Here is a 25,807-nt window from a genome sequence, read left to right on the forward strand (position 1 = left end):
AACAGAAAAAAAAAGGAAAAAAGCGTATAAGATCAATCAGCTTCCATGGAACCACATTTATATTTTAGCATTTATTGTAGCATGAATAGTAGTTATAACACCATCTTTTATAGCACTTTCTACTATAAAACTTTTGTGGAATAAAATTTATTGTATTTTTAGCATCTCTGCTGAGATCTGAAACATCAGCAGCACAGTGCTGTGGAAAATGTGAGCGAAAATTAAATGAACAAAATTAAATAGTAAACTATATGGTTTAAAAGATCAATTGTTTTCTTATCTAGAACTATTAATGTATTCTCTTCTTGCCGAAGATTAGCGCGAGTATCTGTGATGATGGTTCCAGTCTCAATTCCCAGCTGCGACAGAATATTACGGTGTTAACTTACCATTGTGAAGCAATTGGGAAGTTACCTGAACAAAGAGAAAACGGAATATGTTCTACAAAGTCAGAAATAATGGCACCTGAATTTGGTATACTGACTATGTATCATCCAGTTGAAAATGTTCGGTCTGATCGTCCATAGCAGTTCGTGAGCTGTAGCGACAAGGATCGTAGTTTAAATTAGTTTAAAACAACTAATGTCCAAAAATATTTTTTTACACGATTCATTTTTTATTGTGTTTAAACTAGGGCACGTCTCAGCATTTTTTTTCGTCAAAGTTAACAATTTTCGAGATCGTTTATATCATTTTTTCTTTTGTAAAACTTAATTTCCACATCTTGATCAATACAAAACTAAAAAAAGCGACATTGTTGTCAGATCTGATTATGTATCAGTATAAACGTATTGATGTTAAGGCTAGCCTAATTATAAATATTTGTTCTTACCTCAACGGTAAGGGAGCCTGATACTTCATCTGCTTCGTATGGGCGAGACTGGAGAGAGATTATTTGACGTTGACTAGGATTTATAAGTAATTCTTCAATTCCAACAATACCCAACCCGAGAAAGTTGTCTCCTTTGTTCGCTTTATCAAATATTTCAAATAACAGCTCGGCTGTATTCGGACTTAGATCGCTGAAACAAACAAATGAATTGATAACTATAAATTCGTGTCAGCAAAATACTACTGTAATTGTGTTAAAACTTTACACTCTTAACATACTGTTATTGGCATCCTTCAATCTTAATTACATTTCAACTTCAAAACAGTCACTACTGCACATTTTAACCCTCAGAACGCTAAAATGGGGCCAGGTTCGGCCCATGCATATTTCTGTAAGAAATGTGTTTTGTTCTACTGAAAAGGGATAGATTACATCAACTGAGTCGTCAGACGTTAGTACGCACGTTCTACCATCTAAAATACTGAGTTCAATAGTTGTTGCGTCTATTCTGGAAAACAATCTCATTTGTTTACGAGAAATATACATGGGCGAAAAATGACCCGATTTTGACGTTCTGAGTTTTAATATTGGCTGATTACATAGATTGGTATTGTATAGGACCTACTTCTTTGAAAACCACTTATACTCAGCTAAAGTTACATACAGGGTTCACAGGGAGCGCTTTTGTTGGGATTCATTTATTTTATGGGACTGAAACATTGAAAGCCCAAGTTCTTTATTTTTCAAAGGAAATCGAACGAAATATTTTGCTTTTTTTTTTTTCAGTTACTTAATAAGTAAACATTATTTTGTATTTAGAATTTTATTCGATTGAAAATTAAGCTATATCAGTGGTTCTCAACCTAATTTCTATCACGACCCCCATTTTATCACTTTCTCTTGACAGCAAGCCCCTTATAATTTCTGGTGTGTAATAAGCTTGTGTGGGATTTTTAATATAACTGTTGCGGAGATCTCACGATATCCATCTATTTCTATAATAGGAGAATCCATTTCTTGTATGTAGTGGATAGAGTAACCTCCCTAAAAGCGAATGGATTAAAACCAAATTTGGTCAGTTTATTCATATTACAAATATCGAATCCATTCCGTTATAATGTTTCAAAATGGAGGCCGTTGGAAAATTTTAAAACTTCATAACTCTCTTAATTTCGGGTCATATGATATAAAATGATTTCTAATTTTTGTTTTAAAAATTGGATAGTTGTTTAAAAAGTTATTGAGTATTTTAATTTTCGAGAGGCCGCCAGTTTGAGTTACCTCATATTGTGAATTTGGTACATTGTTGTGTGTGTGTGTGTTCAGACCCCACACCAAAAATATATCTTCATTGTGGCCGGTTGCTGAAATATATATATATATATATATATATATTCGCTCACCCACACACGTGTACAATTCTGTCTATTATGAACATTTTTGAGGAAACATGCAATGTTTTGTACATGGAACTGCCTGTAAAAGCCTGTCAGATTTTGACAGGCATTATGCAGGCGCCTGTTTCGACGGAAACACATGTAAAGAAAATATTACAGGCACATTGTCTTCAGGTGATATGCATGTCGAAAAAGTACTAACTTCTGTTGCAAAGTTTGCAAGGAAACACGCGTTGTAGAGCCTGTATATTAAAATGAGAACATGCAATGTACACGTAGTCACTCACATGCAAGTAATTGGTGGGAATATGTTTATGTAAAATACCTTGAATGGATTGTTGATAACATTCGCAATACAGTGAGAATGAAAAGTACAAGGAAGGTGCATGTTTATTAACATGTAATATACATATGTGACATTCGCATTACATGTAAATACCATGTATTAGCGTATAGCATGGAAAACGCATGATGTAGAATATGTTATTTTATATGTTGCTTTTAGAATATGTTATTTTATCATTTTCGTGTACATGCGAAGTGTGTAACTCCCCTACGTGCAGTATACAAGTAATGTACAGGTGAACGGGAACATGCAATGATCATGTTTGCCAATAAATGGATTAAACAGATACGTGTGGTGAACAAGGTGGATTGGAGCTAAACATTCACGTTAAGGGCATAGGAGACATGCAATATTCAAGCACAAGTCTCCAATTGGACATTCGCTATGCAAGGTCCTAACACATGTATAATACATGGGATTACAAGTGAATACATTGGCTGTATTATCTCCGTGTACATGCGAAGTGTGAACCCACCAATGTGCAAGGTACAAGCAATGTGCAGGTAAACGGAAAATGCAATGATCATGATTGCCAATAAATGGGTTAAACAGGTGCACAATGAACAAGGTTGATTGGAGTGAATGATTAATGTTACAGGTGCAGGAAACGTAATATTCAGGCACCAAGCCTCCAATTTATCATCCATATGCAAGGTCCTGACACATGTACAGTACATTGGAATAGAATTGGACACATTGCTTGTAACATGCAAAGTGTGAACTCACCTACATGCAGTGTACAGGCAATGTACAGATGAATGGGAACAGGCAATGATCATGACTGCCAATAAATGGATTAAACAGATACGTATAATGAGTAAATAGCTTAAACAGGTGAATGCGATGGACAAGATTGATTAGAGTGAAACATTCACGTTACAGGTGTAGTGAACATGCAATATCCAGACATCAAGTCTCCACTTTGACATGCACATATGCAAGGTACTGACACATATATACAGAGGCGTGAGGAGACCTTTGGATTAGATGGATCAAATAGTAGTATTACTCCTTAAACTGTGCAGCCTACATTCCAGTAATCGGATTTGAATTTTACACATTTTATTTATATATTTTTATTTGAAGTACAGTATCACGCATGACCCACTTTTCATCACTGGTAAGTACTCGATGGGAATTTGGTGCATCAGGGACGTACGCAGAAATTTATTTCGGGAGGGGTCCAAACACAATTTCAGGCTATATTATATTAAAAATTGCAAAACTGCCGCTAAAATTAGACTAAATTTACAAAAAAAAAGTCCAGATTTGGGGGCGTCCGGACCCCCAGGACCCACCCCTGCGTACGTCCCTAGGGTATATTGCGATACCGTAAAACGACAAACTGTTAGTAATTATTGCTTATTGGCTTCCTGCAAGGTGTGAGGCACCAACTTGCTTAACTTGTACGTCCTTGTTATGTGATGCAGGTAAAGAAAAATATATTGTTGTGAGCAGAGGTGCGATCACCCACCCTCAAGTGCTTGGAAACAATCCCCCCAAATTTGTCTTTTCTCCCACCAAATATACAACGTTTAACATGCATGTGATCTATATAATACACATCCATTTCATGAACAGGCAAATTGCATGTTACATGTGGCTCCCATGTACATGTTACCTACATGCAGGCCCGTATCCACGGGGGGCCAGGGGGCCGGCCCCCCATAATTTTTACGGAAGGCTTGCAAAAAATCTCGATTAATTCTATGTGTAAACACTAAGAATAAAATGCAATATAAAAGAGATTATTTCAAGAACTTTTCCATTTTAACTACTTGACAACACTTCTAAACATATTTTAAAGGAGTTAAAAGTTTATCAGTCTTCTCGAATCTCGATATGAAATGACAAAATACACATTGAAGCTAGTTTTCCGAAAAGAAGGAATATGTTCATAATACTTCACGCCACAGTTGTAATAGCGATCTGGGAGGTAGGAGACGAAGTGTGAAGTGCTTACTGCGAGCCAAATCATAAAAACAGGAGCGGGAACAAAGCGTTTATCTTTTGTCGATTGCAGTAACGGCGGCAAGTTCGTTATTCTATTGTGTAGTTGTAGTACATACATGCATTACAAATCCTCGTCAACAGCAAACCTTAGATTAATTATGGAACAATTAGTTGTGAAGTGAATTAAGAGCTCCGAGTTCCGTTAAAGGCGACTGATTCTAGTAAATTATTGTGGTGTGATATGTAAAACAAGAACTATGGTGGAACATTCACCGAAAAAGTAATGGTTGCAAAGACTTTCATATGTTTGTTTTCGTAGAAGAATAAAGTTAAGCAAAATTACCTTAATTAGATGAGTAACTGAGCAAGTGAACATATTTAACGTTTAAGTTTAAGAATTAAATTCCGGGTTGTGGAGCCAGGACTAGTAAAAATTTGCAATATTTAGAGGGGAAATTAAGTAGCAGAATGTTTTGTATTGTACTTGGGGTGGGAGATCCTGTGGAAGTAGCTAGTTTTCATATAAAAACGTAAATTGGAACTAATGTTGTAATTCAAAATGAAAGAAGCAGTGATGCTTTTACTCGATACTAGATGGTGTAGCGTTTTACTTACACTGAGAAAAATCCGGTCTCCGGTTAGTGGTATATTGTACAAATATACGGAATCCTCTTGCTTACTACAAAAATCAGAACGGATAGTACGTTATTCGTATGCTACTTAGGCACTGCCCTTACATCATGCCGTTGCAGGATGTCTGATGTCCAACAGTCTTCCTTATATTAATATACATATAAATTTATGTATGTTACCTTCGTCAGCTATATGTTATATACGTCCATTTGTATATGAAATCCTGACCGCCTATATTGTTTCATACGGAAAGTATGTATAGATGGAACACTTATACAGAAAGTATTATAAAACATGCGTTTTCAGTTATACGCTTGCTGTACGTAAAGTCCAAAAACTACAGGATTTACAAATATAACATACGATATTACGTACGCCACATACATTTTTATGCCCTATGCTTTCCTGAAGCATATACTAATCATATATTCAATTTGAATGTTCTGATTTATCGTAAATTGACATCTTTTTATGTTGTGGACACGAAGTATCCCTCGTTGGTAGAACATTTTATTATTGCAGCGACCTGGCTTTTACAGATAGCAGTATTACATGTAGGACTATTAAAACATACATATTTTAATTCTAATTCGTGTAGTTAGTAATACCTATTTGATAAAATTTATGTTTTTTTCATGCAGATTACAGAATGTTAACTTAATGTGTGTATGTGTAGAGGGGAATAATAGAATTATGTAGAAGCAAAATACTCAAACATTTAAGAACAGATATGATGAATTGCTGATATTACTATTTGATGAAATATAATATGGTTGGCTCGCCCCCCCCCTCAACTTCTATCGGGCCCCCCTCTACATTTTTGGGCTGGCTACGGGCCTGCCTACATATGCCTTCTGCTGTATATATACATGGAACGTACATATTTTACGCGTGTCCAACACCTGTGACATGCAAATTTTATGTACACTTAATGCGATGTACTTTACATATATATATATATATATATACAGTATATATCGCTAACACGCCCACTAATTCGCTAACACCTGTATTTCACATGTATTTAACATGTAAATTACATTTTTATCAAATGAAAAGCAGCTATCGTCAGATCTTCATGAGGTAACGTATATGTCAACTACATGGAATATGCCGGTTACATACATGTCTTTCCACTCTCTACATGTTGTTTACACGCATTTTTCACGTTGCAAGGTTGCAACCCTATCAACATGAAAACTACCTGTTTCCGTGAAATGAACATGCAATGATCTTGAAAAAAATCGATACCTGTCTCATGCGTTTAAAAGTGTTCCATTTTCAGGCGCATGTACAGGCGCCTGTAAAAATATTCCTATTTATGCATGTTTCACAGGCGCCTGTAAACCACCTGCATTTTCTGCCTGGGGCAAAGAACAACAAAGTACCCTAAACAAAAGCAATCTCTTTCATTGCCGAGAGAATAATTTGTCCATTGTTGATTTATTAACAAACGCAACACAGCTATTGCGGATTAGTGTTTTCAACTTTAATTGCATTTTAATATGCAAGTTTTGTTGCATTTGTATGTTTCTTGTATTCCAATAAGCAGTTCTCATTAATTTCAAATCGTATCTCTTTCATTTAAATTGATTTTTAAACAACCTTGCTCCTGTTGAAAATGTTTAGTAGTTCTATTTTTTTGTTATTCTTAACAGTATGTATAAAAATAAAAAAATATGTCTATCAGAACAAAATTCAATATAATATTTTAAAATATTTTCCTGTATTAGATTCTATTTATACGTATTTCTCTCTTCCGCTTATCTTCGCGACCCTCAGGTTGAGAAACACTGAGCTTTATAATGTATACAGCCTTGATTCTTACGTAACTACACATTATTGCTTCTTAGGTACGTGAAAAGTAAATATATATATATATATATATATATATATATATATATATTTTTTTTATGACTTACATCACCGGGACCCATGTATGAAAGTTTTAAGTTACTTAAAAAATATAAATGTCCTAAAAATAAGTTCAAGAAAAAATTTAGCTAAGTCCAAGCAAAACAGGTAAACCTTCAAAATAGCTCAATTAGTTTGTGGTTCATTTCCATCGTAGTCTGTGCCAGCTCAAACTGCTCAATTTACATCTTAAGAATTTCAAACCATTTTGAGAATCTATACAGTGACAGCTATTTCTATTGAATTAATGAAACAAATAACACTTTCACTCCTCGATATAGCTATGCAAATTTCAGCTTCCTGTCAGTCTAATGCATTTTTGAAAGACTATTTATTTACTTATTTACACATATGTCTTGGTATTTATACATATTTTTGGTCTTAAGCCCATCATGTATGAGGGATGAAGGAAATAAGTGGCCTGGGACCTGTAAGTGAGGTACCATCTTGGCATCTGGCTCGTGTGAATGAGGAAACCCAAGAAAAACCTCGTTCAAAATTGCTAGCCTGAAAAATGCTCTTACAAATTTTCGACCGAGAAAGCCCCAGAAACTGAATTCGGGACTGCTCGCACCAAATTCGAAAGCGTTGGCGAGGGGCGACTTTTTAAAGATGTATATAAGCTAATTTTTTTTAAAAAAATACTAAATACATGGCAAATAAAACCTTAAACCTCTTATTTTGAGACGAATACATTTATTGGCACTGTTAAGTGCAATTGCTATAACGTTACTTCAAACAAAAGCTCTTTCAGCTACATTTAAAAACATATTTACAACAGAAACATAACATAACATAATGTAGTGCTGTTTATTATGTTTATCATTGAGTGAAACTGCTACAGTGTTTATTATTTGTACAGAGAGAGAGAGGGAGAGATACTAATGTTAAAAAATTAAAATACAGGACAAAAATAAAGGATCAAAATCGTCATTAAAACTAAGAGTGATTTAAGCTCTTTATTTATGTGCTATACTACACCCTGCTTCAAAAAGAACATACGTATTACGAAGAATTATTTTGTACAAACTATCGATCGCTGCGCTGGGCTATTGGAGAAACGAATACATAGTCTAATTTATATTAATAGCCGCTAGATGTCAGTTGTCTTCCGTTTTGCTTGGTAACCGTCATATGTTTAAAATGGCTACTCCGCAGAAGAAATCATTTTGCGTTCTCGAGTTTGCGAAGTGCAATTCCATGAATACAGTGCAAAGACGTTTCAGGTTGAGGTACCAAATTGATCCTCCGAATGGGTGGAACATTCCCATATGGTATCAACAGTTTGTAGATACAGGATGTGTATGTAAAGGAAACAGTCCTGGCCGCCCTCGTGTTCCTGAAGAAAATGTTGCACGAATTCAAACTGCTTTCCAACGTAGTCCTTCAAAATCAACTCGTCGCGCCAGTCGGGAGTTACAAGTGCCGACAACAACAATTTGGCGTGTTTTGAGACGTCGGTTAGTTATGAAGCCATACAAGTTACAGCTGTTACAAGCTTTGCGTCCTGATCACAAACGCAAACGTGTGGCACTTTGTAACGAGATTCTGGATACTATTGACAATGATAACACTTTTGCACAACGTATAATGTTCAGTGATGAAGCGACTTTCCGTGTTAGTGGTCAGGTAAAACTAAATGTTCGAATTTGGGGCCTACAGAATGCACATGCAGTCATTGAACATGTACGAGATTCGCCCAAAGTCCCGATCATCTGTTTACGGCCCATACTTCTTTAATGGAAACACGGTTAACAGTCAGCTGTATCTCGCTATGTTACAAAACTGGTTGTTTCCGAGGCTGCACGAAGACAACTTCATTTTTCAGCAAGACGGGGCACCCCCTGACTGAGTCGCCAAGTGCGTGGATATTTGAATGAAACTCTACAGAACCGTTGGATTGGTCGTCAAGGAGCTGGCGACTTAGCATGTCTCAGCTGGTCTCCATGGTCACCGGATTTGCCATTCTGTGACTTCTTCCTATGGGGTTTCGTTAAAGACAACGTTTATGTACCACCACTCCCACAGAACCTGGAAGAGTTGAAGAACCGGATCCGTACTGCCATAACATCAGTGACGCAGGACATGCTTGCCCGAGTATGGGAGGAATTTGAGTATCGATGTGATATTGTTCGTGTCGCTGATAGAGGACATATTGAACATCTGTAATTTGAACTTGAGAGGTTCGTAAATATGTGTGTAAAACTTCATATTCGTGTGTCTTAAAGTTTAATAAATATATGCATTTGAAATATGTATATTCTTTTTGAAACAGGGTGTATATCGTCTCATGAGAACCAGAGGAACGTATCTCCATTTTCGTAGGTTTACAGGCGAGAGGACAAAAATATTATTTTCTTAGAGAGATATGTTTTTAATAAGATGGTAATTGAGCTACATTACAACAGATGATTGACAAGAAGAACAGATGACGTTACGTTCCATTTACACTAAGTGGGGCTTCCAAAATTATGTCCAAACATTAAGAAAACGAAAACCGTATTTATAGTGTTACGTTCCTCTGGTTCTCATGCGAAGATATATAATATTAACATAATTTTAACTAGTCAAAATCCAAGTAAATACACAATATCTGAAAAACCTTTTAACTCAAATAAGGTCAAATTAATTTATTAAATGAAATTTCAACTTTAACATCCCATGATTATGCCCTTTAGGTTAAAGGAGACGAATAATTAATGTAAGTGAATAATGATGAAAGAATTGATGGAATGAGAATGTAGGAGGAAACGGAAGAAACCCATGGACATGATGCTGTCCATCACAAACTAGGGTGGTCAGAGATCTATCTACGGACCTCTCACACAAGAAATGGGCGCTCTACCACTGAGCCACCGGTGTCCCTCCAAAGATGATCAAATCCGGAGCTTACAATATTTACGTATCCCAAGTATATTATATAAATATATTTAGTCCGGAGATTACAATTCCGAGAGTATAGAAGTCCGGAAATTACAATCCTAATACCAGTTTCAGTATAAAATAAAAATGCTGAAAATAATATATGTATGTGGCCGGATCCAGGATTTTCTGAGGGGGATGCACCAAATAACAGCCAGTACATTTGAATTAAATTTGAGTTTTTTAAATGCTTTAGGCATCTGTGGTGTGAATGATATGACTTTTCTTATTCGAGTACAAACACCTCATCCAGTTCCTTTCCAGGTGGTAAAGTGCCAAGGACCGATGAGACGTTACCACGTTGGATAGAAACAGATATATATAAGCATACTGACGGATAATTCGAAAAGATGAGGCAGAGAAATGGACACATTATGAGACAGAATAATCGCGTGTTGGCTATGGGGAAATGGCAGAGGAGAAAATAATCAGAAGAAATCTGTGACTGAAATATAGGAACTAAATCAAATTCAAGATATAGAGAAGAAAAACTATAAGAAGTGAACAGCCTGGCTGAGAATAGGGATGAATGGGAAACTGGATCAAACCAGTCGAGAAGCAACAGGAAAAGAAAAAAAATGTGCATTTTTACGGTTAAGTTAGTGACTATTCTTGTGGATCACAAATTATAATTACTATACAGCTTGTTGTCTTAACATATTTCTGATAATGTTAGTAACAAAGTAGCGGAGAGGTAGTCGAGAATAATTAATAAAATGTATATTTTATGAATTTCCCACTGAAATGTATTTGTTAGAATAAATTGAAAGAAAAAACTGGTTGACAATTTTAAAATAAAAGAAAGTTTTAATATTAGAAATTAGTGTATTTGAGAAACAGATACTTACAATAGAAAATGCTCATCCCAAAATGGGCTACTTGTGTCTTTCTTGATTGTTGTTTGATGTTTCTGTGGAGGTTCATCCATTTCTACAATACAGTACGGTTCGGTGCAACCTGTAAAGAATGCATTACTTGAAATTTTGAAGTTTTATTTATTTATTTATTTATTTATTTTTAAATTCAACATTTAAAAGCCAATCGTAGTTATTCTAAAGTAAGAAGTGGGAGAGCAATATAACAGCTGAAGGCTTTTGAACATAAGAACGAATAATCCGAGCAAAATATTAAATGAACCTTTGTTTCCATGCCACAGCACATACCATCCTGTCTTATCGAGCATCGTACAACATCGGCAAAGCAATGGGCTGAAACCACAGAAACAGACTACCTACCCACTCATTTACCTACAATAACACAACTGCTGTAAAAATTTACTATTATTTTAAACAAAACAGATGATTTTAAGAAGAAAGAAATAAAGAAAGCAACATGTTGGAAGGTGAAGATTCATTAATGGAAATGTTATAAAATATACGTGTATAATGTTCGTCACAGCCAACTGGTACGTCGCCAAGTTGTGAAGTCACAAAATAATAAAGTACGAGCTGATCAACGCATGCATTTGTGACATTTCTTAACAGATCGTAACTTTCTTTGAGGCCAATAGTCTTCAGATATACATGATTTTTCGAGCACATAGTGAATACGCAGGAATGTTGCTTATGTTCCACGGGATGGTACTATACCTGCTCCATACATCTTTTGTTTCATAAAAGAGTAACGTGTTATATCCGATGGTTTGGCCAGCATTAGTGGGAGGAGGTCTAATATGGGAATTTAAAACAACGCTAAATAGAGTATGTGTTTTACGTATTTAAACTGTGTACAACCTCTAGTGAAATGCGAAGAAATTATACCAGACATTCGACAAGGACGTAGTAAATAAGTAGACCGTACAATGGTGGTTTAGATAATTTAAGAACGGTAATGAAGATGCTGCACGTAGGGGACGTCCACAATCAACAGACAACGAGGCACTCAAGGCGGATATTGAGGGCGATAATGGCTTAACATGAAAAGAATTGGCAAAAGTATTCGATTGAAGTGAACAAAACATCCCCCAACATTTCCACTATCTTGGAAAACAGTATAAAGTGAGACGATGGGATGCACATGAAATCTATCGAGCCAATGCTTGTGAATTGCAGAGGTGTGTAGATACATACATTTTATATCAGGGTAGGTATTGTAATTTGTGCAACCATTTCTTCATATTGTTACAACCTTACGACGATAGTAATTCTGTACAAATTCTTCATATACTACACATATTTTTTTTTTTTACAGCGTACCAAAGCGTACCAAAGTTCTGCCTGTCTATAGTTGGACTGGCAATGTTCATATATGATAAGTATTTTTACAAGTTAGTAGCTGTTATATTTATATTGCAAATAACTAAACAAAGACATAATTTTCACTGTATTTTTTATAAAATATTGATGGAGGATTCACCATAATTGATTACACGCTCAACTTAAGTGTAACATTAGCAGTTAGTGTAAAGAATAAACTACGCTTGCTCCTAACAAAAGAAAAAAAAAAATTTACTCGTTCAGAAGATAGTGCTCTTAACCTATCACTGAAATGATGATGATTACACACAAATTTGGGATGTAAAAAGTATTTAGCAAGAAGCTCCTATCGACTGAAAAATGTAAAAGTATTAATTGAAATCATTTTGAATGTAAATAAAGCACGATGCATATTTGGGTAAGTCGGTTTCCTTACTCTTATTACTACTTGTTTCGTATTTCTGGACTTCAGTAGTTACTTGGCCATTGGAATCCACCTGTACACAGCGTTGTTAATCCCGTATGGTCCTCGAATTATCATCATTCGTTACATTCAATATAAATTAAAACTACATGTAAGAATGAAAGTGTGAGATCATTTCTTATAAATATTACAGATGAACACTGTAGCCCCCTGTTAGATTTATTTAAAATTGAACTATGCCAATCAAGATTTGCTCCATTTATGGTGTGTTAGGCATAAGAAGCACTACTTAATTAACCATGTGTATTTATCTAAAATATAATGTAGAATCAAAATATATGTAAAATATTACTTATTCTTGTTACAATATAATTCTTGTATTTTAAAAGTAAAAATCATATACAAATAAACGAATACATATAAATTATGACATTTACTTCACAAATAAGATTTGTTCATTGTATCTCCAGACATAACCACAGCGTTTTTTTCCCCTACTTCTAATCTTCACCAGTATAGACATGACCCTTACTTATGAAACATTTCTGATCAACCAACTATTTATTGCTTTTCATCCTAACACTCCCTAGTTGTTCATGTTAGAAAAAAGAAAGGTATATGATCAAGAGTAATATAGAATGTTTCTTAATAACGTAAGCTACGCATGGTAAAGTAATACTAATCACGAAAATCTCACAATTTCTACATATTTATTTTTAAGTCGGTCCAAATACATATATATTTTTCGTTAGTGAATAACTCCTAGATATTGAAATTCAGAAACGTATACAAATAAATGAAAATAAAATAAATAAAAAATAAAAATAAAGCATTTTCTACCCTTATTTCTTTCAACGTTAATAAATTGTTATGCTATGTGTTAATGGGACTTTTCCAACTATACTTTCAACATTAAGTTATTGTATTAAGGGTAGAAGACAAGGATTACCCATTAATATCTTGACTAAATTCAATATTTCTTGAAGTAATTATAGAACAATATATTATCTTAGAAAGTAAGCTAAGAATATGTATCAGTCGGACTAACACAAAAACTATGAAACGTGGATTTTGTTGAAAAAACTCACTTTAGAAACTGCTACGCAAATCTGCTACAGATTATGAATTTGTATCCTCACCTTTTTTAGCACCCAACCCATTGGCTTTGATAACTTTAACTAAGAGCCTCTTATCGGCTGCGGTTTTCGCTGGAATGGGCATTTGTCTGGGCTGTGCATTCACCTGTAGGAAATGATAATCTATTAAATACTATTACTCAATGTTAAAATATACATCAGTATTACACAAAGTATAACAAACATTGTTTAGTATATAAATTGAGGAAGTTTCGTATTAATTAAAAAAAAATTAAGTTGTCTTGCAGCAAAACATTAATAACTATAAGAACTATTCGATTCATGCACTGCAGTGAGATTTTAAAATAAAATATTTCACTTAAACCCCGAACTGCCTAACTTAACTTACGTAATGAATAATAAAAATAATGTCTATTATGTTTACATTATGTAGCATAGAACAAATTCGCTAGATATTAATTATATAAAAATTACGGCATAAATGTGTACACGTCTAGTTACATGAAAAAATGGGCAAGCTTTCTTTTTAAAAACTTACAACTGTACATAAAATGTTCTAATACTTTGGCTTCTAATCATGACCTTGGCGAGGTGAATTGGGTATATACAGTCGAAACCAGTTATAACGACTCTGAAAGAACCGTAAATTTAGGTCTTTATAGCCGATAGTCGCACAAACAGGTGTTTTCTTTTCTTGTCTAAGCTTTAGACTGTACATTTACATGGTAAAAAAAAGACATACAATACAATATTTGTGGAATGGGACTGAAGAGAATTTTTTCTTCTAATATTTATACAGTACATACAGCAATAATACTGTATGACAATAAAATATAAAAACTTATAATAAGTGAGGAAATAGTAACAACAGTGTAAATTGTTCAGTAATGTCGTACACGGTCTAGGCCAGCGTTTCCCAACCGGTGTGCCGCGGCACACTGGTGTGCCGCGAATGGGCCGCTGGTGTGCCGCGAAAAAATCGAAACAAATTATTAATTCTATACGAACCAAATTGCAAGACAGGGGAAAATGTATATTTATATTTCACATTACTATGAACCTCTACTATAAATCTACAATTTTAAATTTCATACTGTGTTACTTTTCTGTACATTTTTAATGTTGAAAAACGTATTTATCATTGTCATGACCATTATTACTTCTTTATTGTTGCAGACTATTTCGTAACTTGAAATTTTAACATATCATTCAATAAATTCAACAAAGCAAGCATGCATACAAATTACCTACATTTGTGTTTTAAAAGTATAGGAGATTTTTTTATTTGTTCGTTATTTAGTGATCTTCCCTTTTAGTTAGAGGTTAGATACAGTTTTCGAAAGAGAAAGTGAATTTTTAAAAACCCGAGTCCTATATTTCATTGCTATTGTTTTCTATTTTAAAATTAGAATAAAAAATAAGTATAATGATTTAGTACGGGGGAAAATCAGTGATCGAGCTTTCTTCTCTGTAAGAAGGAAATTAGTAATCACATTAAAATACCACGGTAATTATATATTCTTGAATTCTCGCGGCACACCCATATATATATATATATATATGGGTGTGCCGCGAGAATTCAAGTTACACCTGTAGTGTGCCGCAAGTTGAAAAAGGTTGGGAAACGCTGGTCTAGGCTAATGAATGTGATAAAATACTGATAAATGTTTTAAACTTACTGAGGGAAACGCCTTGACTATTTAACAGACATACTGATTTAATATCCACATTTGAAAACACGAGTTTGAAAGTAAACCTTACATTGTTGTCAGCAATCTCCAAACACGTAACAAACAAAAATCAACATTGAACATTATAGCCGACACATTTCTCCGATAATGTGATAAAAATAAGTCGTTTTATACGATATGTCGTAATAAGCAATGTCGTATTAAGCGATTTTTTAAATACAATTTTTATATAGGGTTCAGACGGGACCGTTAGATTTCGTCGTTATACCCAATACATCATTAATAACGATGTTGTTACAAATGGTTTGGACTGTATTTGTTTGATGCAGTTGAGTCCACGTAAGAATGTTACAGTTTTCACAAGACATTTCTTTTCTTTTATTAAACACACCTCTCTCAACAATATATCTCTTGAAGGTTGCTGAAAAATTTGACTGGCGTTGTGCAGGTCTGGGGGGAAAACATGTGGTCCGAACTACATAAGTATGCAACGGAATTTGAATTCGATTCTCCCGCACTAAAGCCAAGAATGTAGTCATATAACCAAGAAGAGCTACTCACAAATATAATTGTGAATTAATATATTAATATAAACAGAAGAGGGAAAAATATAATGTATTTTAGTAGAAGTATAATAATAATAATAATAATAATAATAATAATAATAATAATAATAATAATAATAATAATAATAATAAATTTCTTTACTGAACATGTACTATATTGGGCAAACGAGAGGATGTAAGGAAGATACTTACCAAACTATCGTAATGTACAGGTAGAAGTGGTTCTGCAGGCGCTGTACTTCTAGAAAATCGAGGACAGTTAGGATATTTCCTCAAATTTAAATGTAGGAAAGTATTTCGAATAGCTACGACTACTATTTCTGTTATGACGTCTTGCAATTGCTGCTCATCGAGATTATTTTTTAAGGTGCCAACTGGTGCCAAGGTGACTTTAATCTAAAAATAATACATAAAAATAAAAACATTAAAACAAAAGTAATTTGATTATATAACAAATGTATGCAATTTAAAATAACATATATTATTTCAAACATATGCACTATTTTTTGAATGTTATTGTCATTAATAAAGCTTAACAGCTGAACGTATAGTAACCAGGATTATAAATCGAATATCAAATTACACTCGTCTGGTGATTTTACACCGAATCCTGAACAGTATTCGAATACGTTTGAACACTGATATTTTTTCTTCGAAGATTTTTCATTTTCTTTAAACTATTGTGAACTGTCAGCCAAGACAGTGTTAAGAAGGACTTTCTCCTCAAATTATGATGAGGTTTAACTTGTCCTTTTGATATTAATATCCCAATTGTATTTGTTTAAGTTTCTTTTCTTCCTCTGACAGAGCAAGGAAAGTGTGAAAGAATTTTATCTTATTGCAAGCAAGATAAATGAAAGAGATGTTTCTCACTAATATTTACAACTCGTAAGGGAAAAAGCGGAAGGGACTTTCTTGAAATATATATTCGTCAGTACCTGGATGATAAAGATACATAAAATAAGTTTAATTTACTTTTAACAAACGAAGATTATATATATGTAAAGGGTTTGATGAAGGTTTGTACACTCCCTGTAAATTTTGACAGTTGTGTGTTTTAACACTTTTTTATTCTTGTTTTGTTTTAAAATTGACATTAAAAATGTTAAATTGTGATTGTAGACGGCACATTATCGCATTATGGTCCGAGGATATCATTTTTTAAGTTAATGTCCGCCAGACGAGAAGAAAACCTTGGAAAAAACTGTGAAGAAAGCTGATCTAGGTATTTGAGACAAGACTCCACGAATTCTAAGTAACTGCTTCATAAATTCGGCAAACTGTGCTGTTCCCTTTGAATTCTGGAATCCAGAATCTTGAAAATACCTAGTTATATCATAAATAGTCACGAAATTTGGAGTGGCGCTGTAGGCACCCGGAGTGGCACAGTGCTGCCATCTGTATATAAAGCGGAAGATGATGTAGTGTGTGTGTGACTGTTCATGACATACGTTGATATTGTACTGAGTTCTAATGGAGTGGGGCGATTACGAAAATCGTGTAGCAGTAATTGCACTACACAAGGTCGAGAAGACAGCAGGTGAGATTTTCAACCTCCTGAAACACCTACAAATCAGCTAGAGATTCGTGTATCGTGCCATACAGCGATACACCGAGACTGGAACGGCAGCTGACCGCGCAAGGAGTGGCAGACCACGAACGGTACGAACCCCGCAGGTCCAGAAAGCAGTCGTAGCAAGAATTCGAACACAAAGTGTGATGGCTGCTGAGATAAACATCAGCAGAAATTCCATGTCTCGTGTGCTCAGCAGTGACCTACATCTACGAGCGTATAAGAGGCGGACTGGTCACTTTCTGACCCAAACATTAATGTCGCAGAGGGTCCTTAAATCAAAGAGACTGTTAAGGGTGTTACGACAACAATCTGCACAGAAAGATTCTGTTCACTGACGAAAAGGTGTTCACAACTGAGCAGGCCTACAACGCCCAAAATGACAATGTGCATTAGGGTGGGCCGAAAATGGCATTTTTTTTTTTTTAATTGAATATCGTGCAAAAGTTGTAAAATGTATTATGTTTCCTCCAAAACAGAACCGGATTAAAAGATATTTAACCGGGCCCCGGGGGTCCCAAAGAACGTTAATTTTGAAAAAAATAGTTGCGAGTAATGAAAATATTATTGAAATAATTTTTTTTTAGAAAGGTGTTTGAGTACAATGCACAAGTTGTATAATATTATGTTATGTTTCTTCACCAAAATAGAGCCGGATAAAAAGATATTTAACCGGGCCCCGGGAGCCCGAAAGAACGCTAATTTTGAATAAATAAATAAATAAATAAATAAATAAAAGGTAGCGAGCAATGAAAATATTATTAAAATATATTTTTAGAAAGTTAAGTTTCAGTACCGTGCAAAAATTGTATAATGTTACGTTTCTTCATAGAAACAGAGCCGGAATAAAAGTTATTTAACCGGGCCCCGGGGGCCCTAAAGAACGTTTATTTTTTTTTTTTAAAAAAAAAGATAGTTGTGAATAGTTAAAATATTATTGAAATATATTTTTTAGAAAGTTAAATTTGAGTACCGTGCAAAATTTATAATGTCATGTTTCCTCGCCAAAACAGAGCCGGATAAAAAGATATTTAACCGGGCCCCGGGAGCCCGGAAGAACGTTAATGCTGAAAAAAATATGGTTGTAAGTAGTGAAAATATTATTGAAATATTTGTTTTCAGAAAATTAAGTTTGAGTACCGTGCAAAAGTTGTATAATGCTATGTTTCTTCCTCAAAACAGAGGCAGATAAAAATATTTCACCAGGCCCTGAGGGTCCGAAAAAGTGTTATTTTGTTTTTTTTTAAAATATATACCATTATTTTAACTATGTATAGAAAATTGGTTAAAATTCCTAATACTTTAACTTGACCCCAGGATTTTAAATGTTTTGATCTGATGTGCAGCTCTTTGTCTGATTGGTGTTTAGTAGATATAATAGTACGGACACATACATAAGGTAAGATTGAAAAATTGACCAACAAACACCAAACCAGCCCAGAACTCACCACGTGGAGGTGGCTACATAGCGAGTTCCTCCCACCCACCCTCCTCTTACTTAAAGCTCCTTAGTTGAATCTTGGAACAAGATATTGAGATTTATGTCCGAAGCTTGGTAGATACTTTCGTGCTTCCAGTTTTGCGCGAATATAGCCGTCTCGTGCAACACTACCGCATGCTTCTGAAGAAGATTCTGTTACTTCCTTTACAAACCTCTCCAAAGCCTGTGTGTGGAAGGGGAACGTGACGAACTGTGGAACCTCCTCTTTTCCACAATCATTTCGGTTAGTTCTTCTGTTGGTACGTTAGCCGAAATTGGAGGTTTCGTTACTATTACTTCTGACCAATCGATCAAATCGATATAATCCGCATATTCTTCAGTGCTTTGCCTACTGCAATTGTCAATTAGAGCTATTTTAGTTTAGTATTTTCGACCATCAAAATAGAGACCCTTAAAATTAATAGCTTTACAATGTGGACAGTTTCTTTTTTCTTTTTCTTTTTTTGATAGTTTCCTATGGATTCTGTTTTTATCTACTACCTTGTCTTGGTTAGTTTTGTTCAGTAAATTCATATCTTCTAGAACAGCGGATACAATTTTAGCAGCCGACCTATTCGAGACACCTGTTACATCTTTTGCGGTACTCATTTGTTTAGGGCTCACTATTGTTTATTTAGGTTTACTTTAGATTTTATTCTCTAAACGATAGCTCCATGCGAACTCTTCATCGTCTGAATTCGGGGTGGAAGCGCTTAATGTATGTTCCAAGTGCGGGATTGAGGCAAACGATTATAACCCTCTTGTAATTGGTACCGCAGCATCATAATCGATCTGTGTGTCATGCTTTCTTTTGAGCCTATGGGTTTCTGCTTTACCTACATTGCAACTCATCATTTGTCTCTGATTTCTCTGATCTAATATGAGCTCCCACTCCAAAAGCGGTATTTAATTTGATTTATCACACTTACAGGTTAATCTATCGCAGATTTGTAAGAGAAAATATCAAATAACTTCTCAACACCGTTCTTAAATTTCTTTAATTTGGCTTTAATGGGGAGTATCTCGTTTCTTAATGGGGTTAATGATCGTTTTGCATTTTGAGTTATAATTCAAAATCACATCCCTAATTCGAAGGCAAGACAATACAAGAAGAGATGCTCGCAGCCGTATCGTTCCTAGTTTACGTGATTTGAATTCAGCAATGTAAGCGCCGCCTTCGGAAAGCCATTGTTGTGCATTTTGCATCCAGATGCGAAAAAGTGATATTCTCTTAAAATTTGAGACTTCTGAACTGGGCTCAACACAAAGGTTTTTCGTATGTTAATATGGTAGTTATGGAAGTTAGTTAAGCTCTTAATAGTTACTTGCGTATATTGAAACCAGGTATTTCATGTTTTATATATTAATAGTATTGTCTGGTAAAATGTTCTTATTACCTAAAATCATTTTATTTGAACAAAAAATCAGGCACTTCAGGGCCACGGGGGCCCGGTTAAATATTGTTTTAAAATCAAGATATTTGACATGGCTTCATTTCGTACCAATGCACAACTTTTGATAACTACTCAATCCTGAATATCTGAAAAAAAAATTTCGGCCCACCCTAGTGTGCATGCCACATCATCTATTGCAGCTGCTGAGGCAGCTCCAAGGATTCAGAGGGCACATCATCCTGCCTCAGTGATGGTTTGATGGGGAGAGAGTTACTCAGGCACAACCCAGCTGTATTTTTGCGAACAAGGTGTTAAAACATCTGCCAGGACAGTGCTAATACCTATAGTGAAACCGCTGTCTGCTACCATGTTCCTGGAGAAAGATGGACCTTTCAGCAGGATTCCGCTCCAGGCCACATAGCGAAAACAACCCAGGACTGGCTGGCACGGAACGTCCCCGATTTCATTTCTACCCCTGATTGGCCTTCTAGCAGCCCGGACCTTAAGCCGTTGGACTACAAACTTCGGGCAGTCCTTCAGGAAAAGGTCTGCCATAAACGGCATCCATCTGTCGACAGTCTGGAACAATCCTTGACCCGAGCAGTGAACAATTTTCCCATGGATGTGGTGCGTGATGCCATTGACCAGTGGCCCCGCAAGTGAGTTTCCCCTTGTAAATTACGAAAACCTTACTGACTGCTTGTGGCCCAGCGTAGCGTAGTCCCCTTCGGTGAGAGCGGTCCCGGGTTCGATTCCCGGTGGAGGCACTCGGTCGAGAAAGTGTAAAAAGCTTTTTCAGGCCAGCCATCCTGAATGAGGATTTCCTGGGTTTTCCTCATTCACACCATGCAAATGCCGGGGTGGTACCAAACTTATAGATCCCAGGCCGCTTCCTTCTTTTCCGCAATCTTTTCTTCGTTTCCTTTCCCCGGAGAGTGTGCTCGCCGAGGGGCGTCATCCCTCATACGTGACGGGCTAAATGGCCATAGATGCCGAAAGACCAGAAATCTAAATCCTTACTGACTGCCTATACGAAAAATTGCAACTAATATCACTAATTTACTCTTATCCTTACGATAAATAAAACATTGAATGAAATGTAATCAAATGACTAGTCACAAAATATGTAAAGTAACTGAAGAAGGCAGAATGGATCACCGAAAGAACGCTTACATCTACAGTATGGATTACGTGGTTCTAATTTGTGATAGACAACAGTAAATCAGTGTTATTTTCTCTCTTTTTTTTCCCCAGAATTTTCCCATTTCATCCTGCTCTCTTCGTTAAATCATAATCACTTGTTTACATTTACCATACGTCCCTTTTAGCCTACAGGATTCAATCGCGAGAATTCAACTTAAGATCTAATTTCATTTCATTTAACCGAAAAAATGCTTGTTAACAGTTTTTATGGAATCGATTCAAAGTATGAACCAATTCAAAAGACCAGTGGTACTACGAGAATAGGAAAGAGACGGACGGGGGGGGGGGGAGAGAATGAATAGTAAATGAAATCAAATAAACATTTATAATAGCAGAAATATCTAGCTCTTGCAATCGTGGTTCGTGCTTTTTTCATACCTCGAAATGTACTCCTACCACTCTCAAAAGAGAAATTTCTATATTCAGGATATTTTCCTAATCAAATTCAATAGTTTTTCAATTCACAATAATTTCCATTGATTGAAAACAGACAAATCTTCCAAATATTAATATTTATTAAATGATGTCTAGAAGGAGAAAAAGCCCTACCGCTGGTCTAGTGGTAAGCACGGGTGCCTTTGCTGCATATGGCCCCGTCTTCAATTTCCGATGGAAGAGCACAAAAAATTACTCTCACAATAATTCACTTTCAATAATCATCTGTCTCCTTTAGCCTAAAGGGCATAATCCTAGGACGTTAAACTTTTTATTTATTTATTTATTTATTATTATTATTATTATTATTATTATTATTATTATTATTATTAATAATAATAATAATAATAATAATAATAATAATAATAATAATAATAATAATAATAATAATAATAATAATAATTTTTGAAGGGAAAAAATCCTACATTTCATGCTTCTTTACCAGCAGAGCAGTAGACAAAATGCATACATGGTCACTGAACATTGAATTTCTGTCCCCATATTTATATTCTCTATCTAAAGAAAATAAAACGCAAAATATTTGCGGTAGTGATGTTTTATATTCAGAAAGACTTCCAGCAGCATTCCAGATTTCAATAAGAAGGTAACAGAAAAATATGCAACTCGAAAAGAACGAAGAATGAGCTTCCATTTAAAAAAAAAAAAAAAAAAAAAAAAAAAACGAATGGTTTATTTAATTAAATAATTTTGTTTAAGTGTGCGCATATGCAATTTTCTTTTTCTCCCCCTCTCTCTCTCTTTCTCTCTCCTTTTTCCATAACGGCATCATTCATGTTTTAAAGCACATACTATATATTCTATTTGTCACTTGTTCAATAACATCGGTATAGAAAATTTTGCATATAAATAGTGTATAAACGTCCAGTGATTATTTATTTTGTTTAAAAAAAGAAGAAAGAAATAACCTATATATTCAATCAATATTAGAGAATATACTTAAATCAATAAATATACAAATAGAACTTGAAGTGATTTTCATCTTCATATTTCCTGAACATTATTTCAATAAAACTCAAGAATGCTGAGGGAGGGAAACACTCGCGCGTACGCACATATCCTTGATATTGCAACCGCTGATTTTACACACCACTTTCACTACTGCTATATGGATGTATCATAAAACTGTATAAGCTATTTGGATATGTAATAAATATTCATCAACTCAGTGCGCAAACTGCTATTAAATAACACACTTTATACAGTAAATGAATATCTAAGCAATTCATTGTGCAACTTCGAAAAATAATTAAATTCCTATTATATATATCAGATGGTAAATACAAATGTAAACATATACATATATTCAGTAATTGAAATAGTAATGAAGTCCACATATATTATTGTTGTATAAATTTTAGGAATGGTTTAGTCTATATATTTGCCAAAAATTGTTAAAACAGGAGCATTGTATTTATACTAATATTGTATCTGTTTTAAGTAATGACGAGTTCTATACCATTTTGTACAAACGTACATCTAATATGGCCTACAGAATGATTAATACATTTAATCTAATCTAAAGTATACAATATGAGGCAAAGGTGCCTGTATGCTTGGAACGGCTAGAGAGAGTGATGCCTTATCTTGGATAGGGGTGATGGAGATATAATCGCATGTATTACTGTATAGTACCAACAGGGAAGCCATCTTGAATTCAGGTCCAAAACTTTTAAAGAGAAGGGAGTTACGTGATATGTCGGTTTGGGGTACCTTTTTACCACAAACGCACATATCTGATGCTATTTCAACTTGCCGAAGGTAGGGGTGTTCGATAAGGCTGAGGACCTATCGAATTTCGGGACTGAAAATTTATCGAGTTGTCATCGGTTACTCGAAACCTTTCGAATATTTGAAATTATCGAAGTTTCGGGTATTATCGAAATTTCGAGTATTATCGAAGTTTCGGGAATTACCGACATTTCGAGTATTATCGAAGTTTCGGGTATTATCGACATTTCGAGTATTATCGAAGTTTCGGGTATTATCGAAATTCCCAGTATTATCGAAGTTTCGGGTATTATCAAAACTAGTGATGGACAGTTCGGTTCCTTCACCTTTCCAATGATTCCTTCTTGCAGCCAAACTAGTCAAACAACTTTTTTTTTTATCTGATAAGTTATTGCAAAGTTGTACTTGTGAGGAGAAAAGAAAGTGTGCACAAAGGGATTGCTTTTTCGTCCTCCCCCCCCCCCCACACACACACACAGAAAGCGTTCATTTTTCCCTGAATTTTATCTCTTGTTTGTTATTTGCTAGCAGCTAGTGTATTAGTGTTGCCAGAGATACGGTCTTAAACGTACAAATAGGGTAATTTGCTCTTCATACGATATAGTATACGCCCAACACCTCAACCATATTAATCACGCACGGTATTGCTAAAATGTTATAGCAAAATTTTATTTTTAAGCCAAATGTATTATCTTCTGTCGTGTTTGCTTTCTCTTAACGGCCACTAGTTCACACATTGCCGCAATCAGATATGATGATGCTTTGGGCGCAAACTCCCCCTTTAGCCTTTCAGTAAAATAAATGTTAGTCAAATCAGTGGTGATTTCAGGGGTTGTTTAGGAGGAATATTTCCCCACAAACATATCTCTGATCATGTTCACCGTGGTTTACCAGTATTTTTGCTATTTTCACCCCCCGTGTATTCAAAATCTCCCGGGGTAGGGTTACCGTAATTTCTGGATATTTTTAAGAATGGTTTGTGTGTTTATTGAGAAGTTAAGAAAAGTCTAATCTTAACTTCCTAAAATGCTTATGCTCATTTTCTATACTTAAAATATATATTTTTATATTATTGTCTTAATTATTTTCCTGAGTAAAGTATTCTTGCGAAGAACAACTTATCGTTATTGATTTTTTCATAAATATCAGCACACAGAATTGCAAGCCAAGCACTTGACCAAACACAGCGAAATTTCCGTCTTCCATTTTCCCTAAAATTTCGGGCATTAGTTAATCCCAGACAATTTTCCAGATCGGGCTTGAATCTAGGACGTATGATAAGACTACGCGGGGGAAACCTTAAAATCATCACTAAGTTTAATGAAGGTGAAAAACGGAAATAAATCTATTTCCTCGACAGTGAATATACAGTGTACCATATGTTCTATACAGTTGGTTTGTACATTATAATGAATCCACACACTAGCGGATTCAGAAGCGTCGTTTGGTGGAGGCAGATTGCTTCCTGGACGAATAATGTAGGTTTTAAAAACGTAAGAGTTTTGCATCAATTTAGAATAACGTGGTGCATTATTTTATATAGAGTGTTTCAAAACAACACCGCCAACGTTTGGGTTGCCACATTACCTAATTTTAGCGGATACCACAAGATTTTCAGGTCTTATATTCGTCCCCCGCTTAATCATCTCTTAATCATGAAAAACCACCCGCTTTTTCGGATTGGAGAAAAATCTAAGACGACTTTGTTGATAAAGTGTTGTTATATTCAACGTAAACCGCTACATTTCTGTGTCAATCTCAATCGCGAATGGGCAGATGACAGAAACAAGATGAACGCAAAAACTGTCAAATTATTACTACTGGTCTTGTACAATATGAAAGACGTATCATGCGTAGAATTTTATGATAAGATTTTATGCCATCGAGATTTTTTAAAGGAAGTTAAAGGGAATGAAAAATGTAAAAAATTTGGCATAATCATACACATTTTGGTTCAACCCATGAATACTAATGTATGATCTCATGGGTGCGTATTTCTTTGA

At 35.0% G+C, this 25,807-nt stretch overlaps 1 protein-coding gene across 6 annotated transcripts in view; it reads right to left on the reverse strand.

Annotated features, from left to right (window-relative positions):
• Positions 1–25,807, reverse strand: part of LOC145660644 (uncharacterized) — a 197,338-nt gene that overhangs the window by 69,255 nt on the left and 102,276 nt on the right. For all 6 annotated transcript variants that reach the window (XM_081725940.1, XM_081725942.1, XM_081725944.1 and 3 more), the window contains exons 4-7: positions 16,163–16,366; positions 13,756–13,858; positions 10,846–10,954; positions 833–1,022 (exon numbers count right to left, since the gene is read on the reverse strand). In XM_081725940.1, the coding sequence (XP_081582066.1) occupies positions 833–1,022; positions 10,846–10,954; positions 13,756–13,858; positions 16,163–16,366 (606 nt within the window). The remainder of the gene's footprint in view (positions 1–832; positions 1,023–10,845; positions 10,955–13,755; positions 13,859–16,162; positions 16,367–25,807) is intronic.

This window comes from Thermobia domestica, chromosome 9 (genome assembly GCF_964235325.1).
Source record: "Thermobia domestica chromosome 9, izTheDome1.hap1.1, whole genome shotgun sequence".
Lineage (NCBI taxonomy): Eukaryota > Metazoa > Arthropoda > Insecta > Zygentoma > Lepismatidae > Thermobia > Thermobia domestica.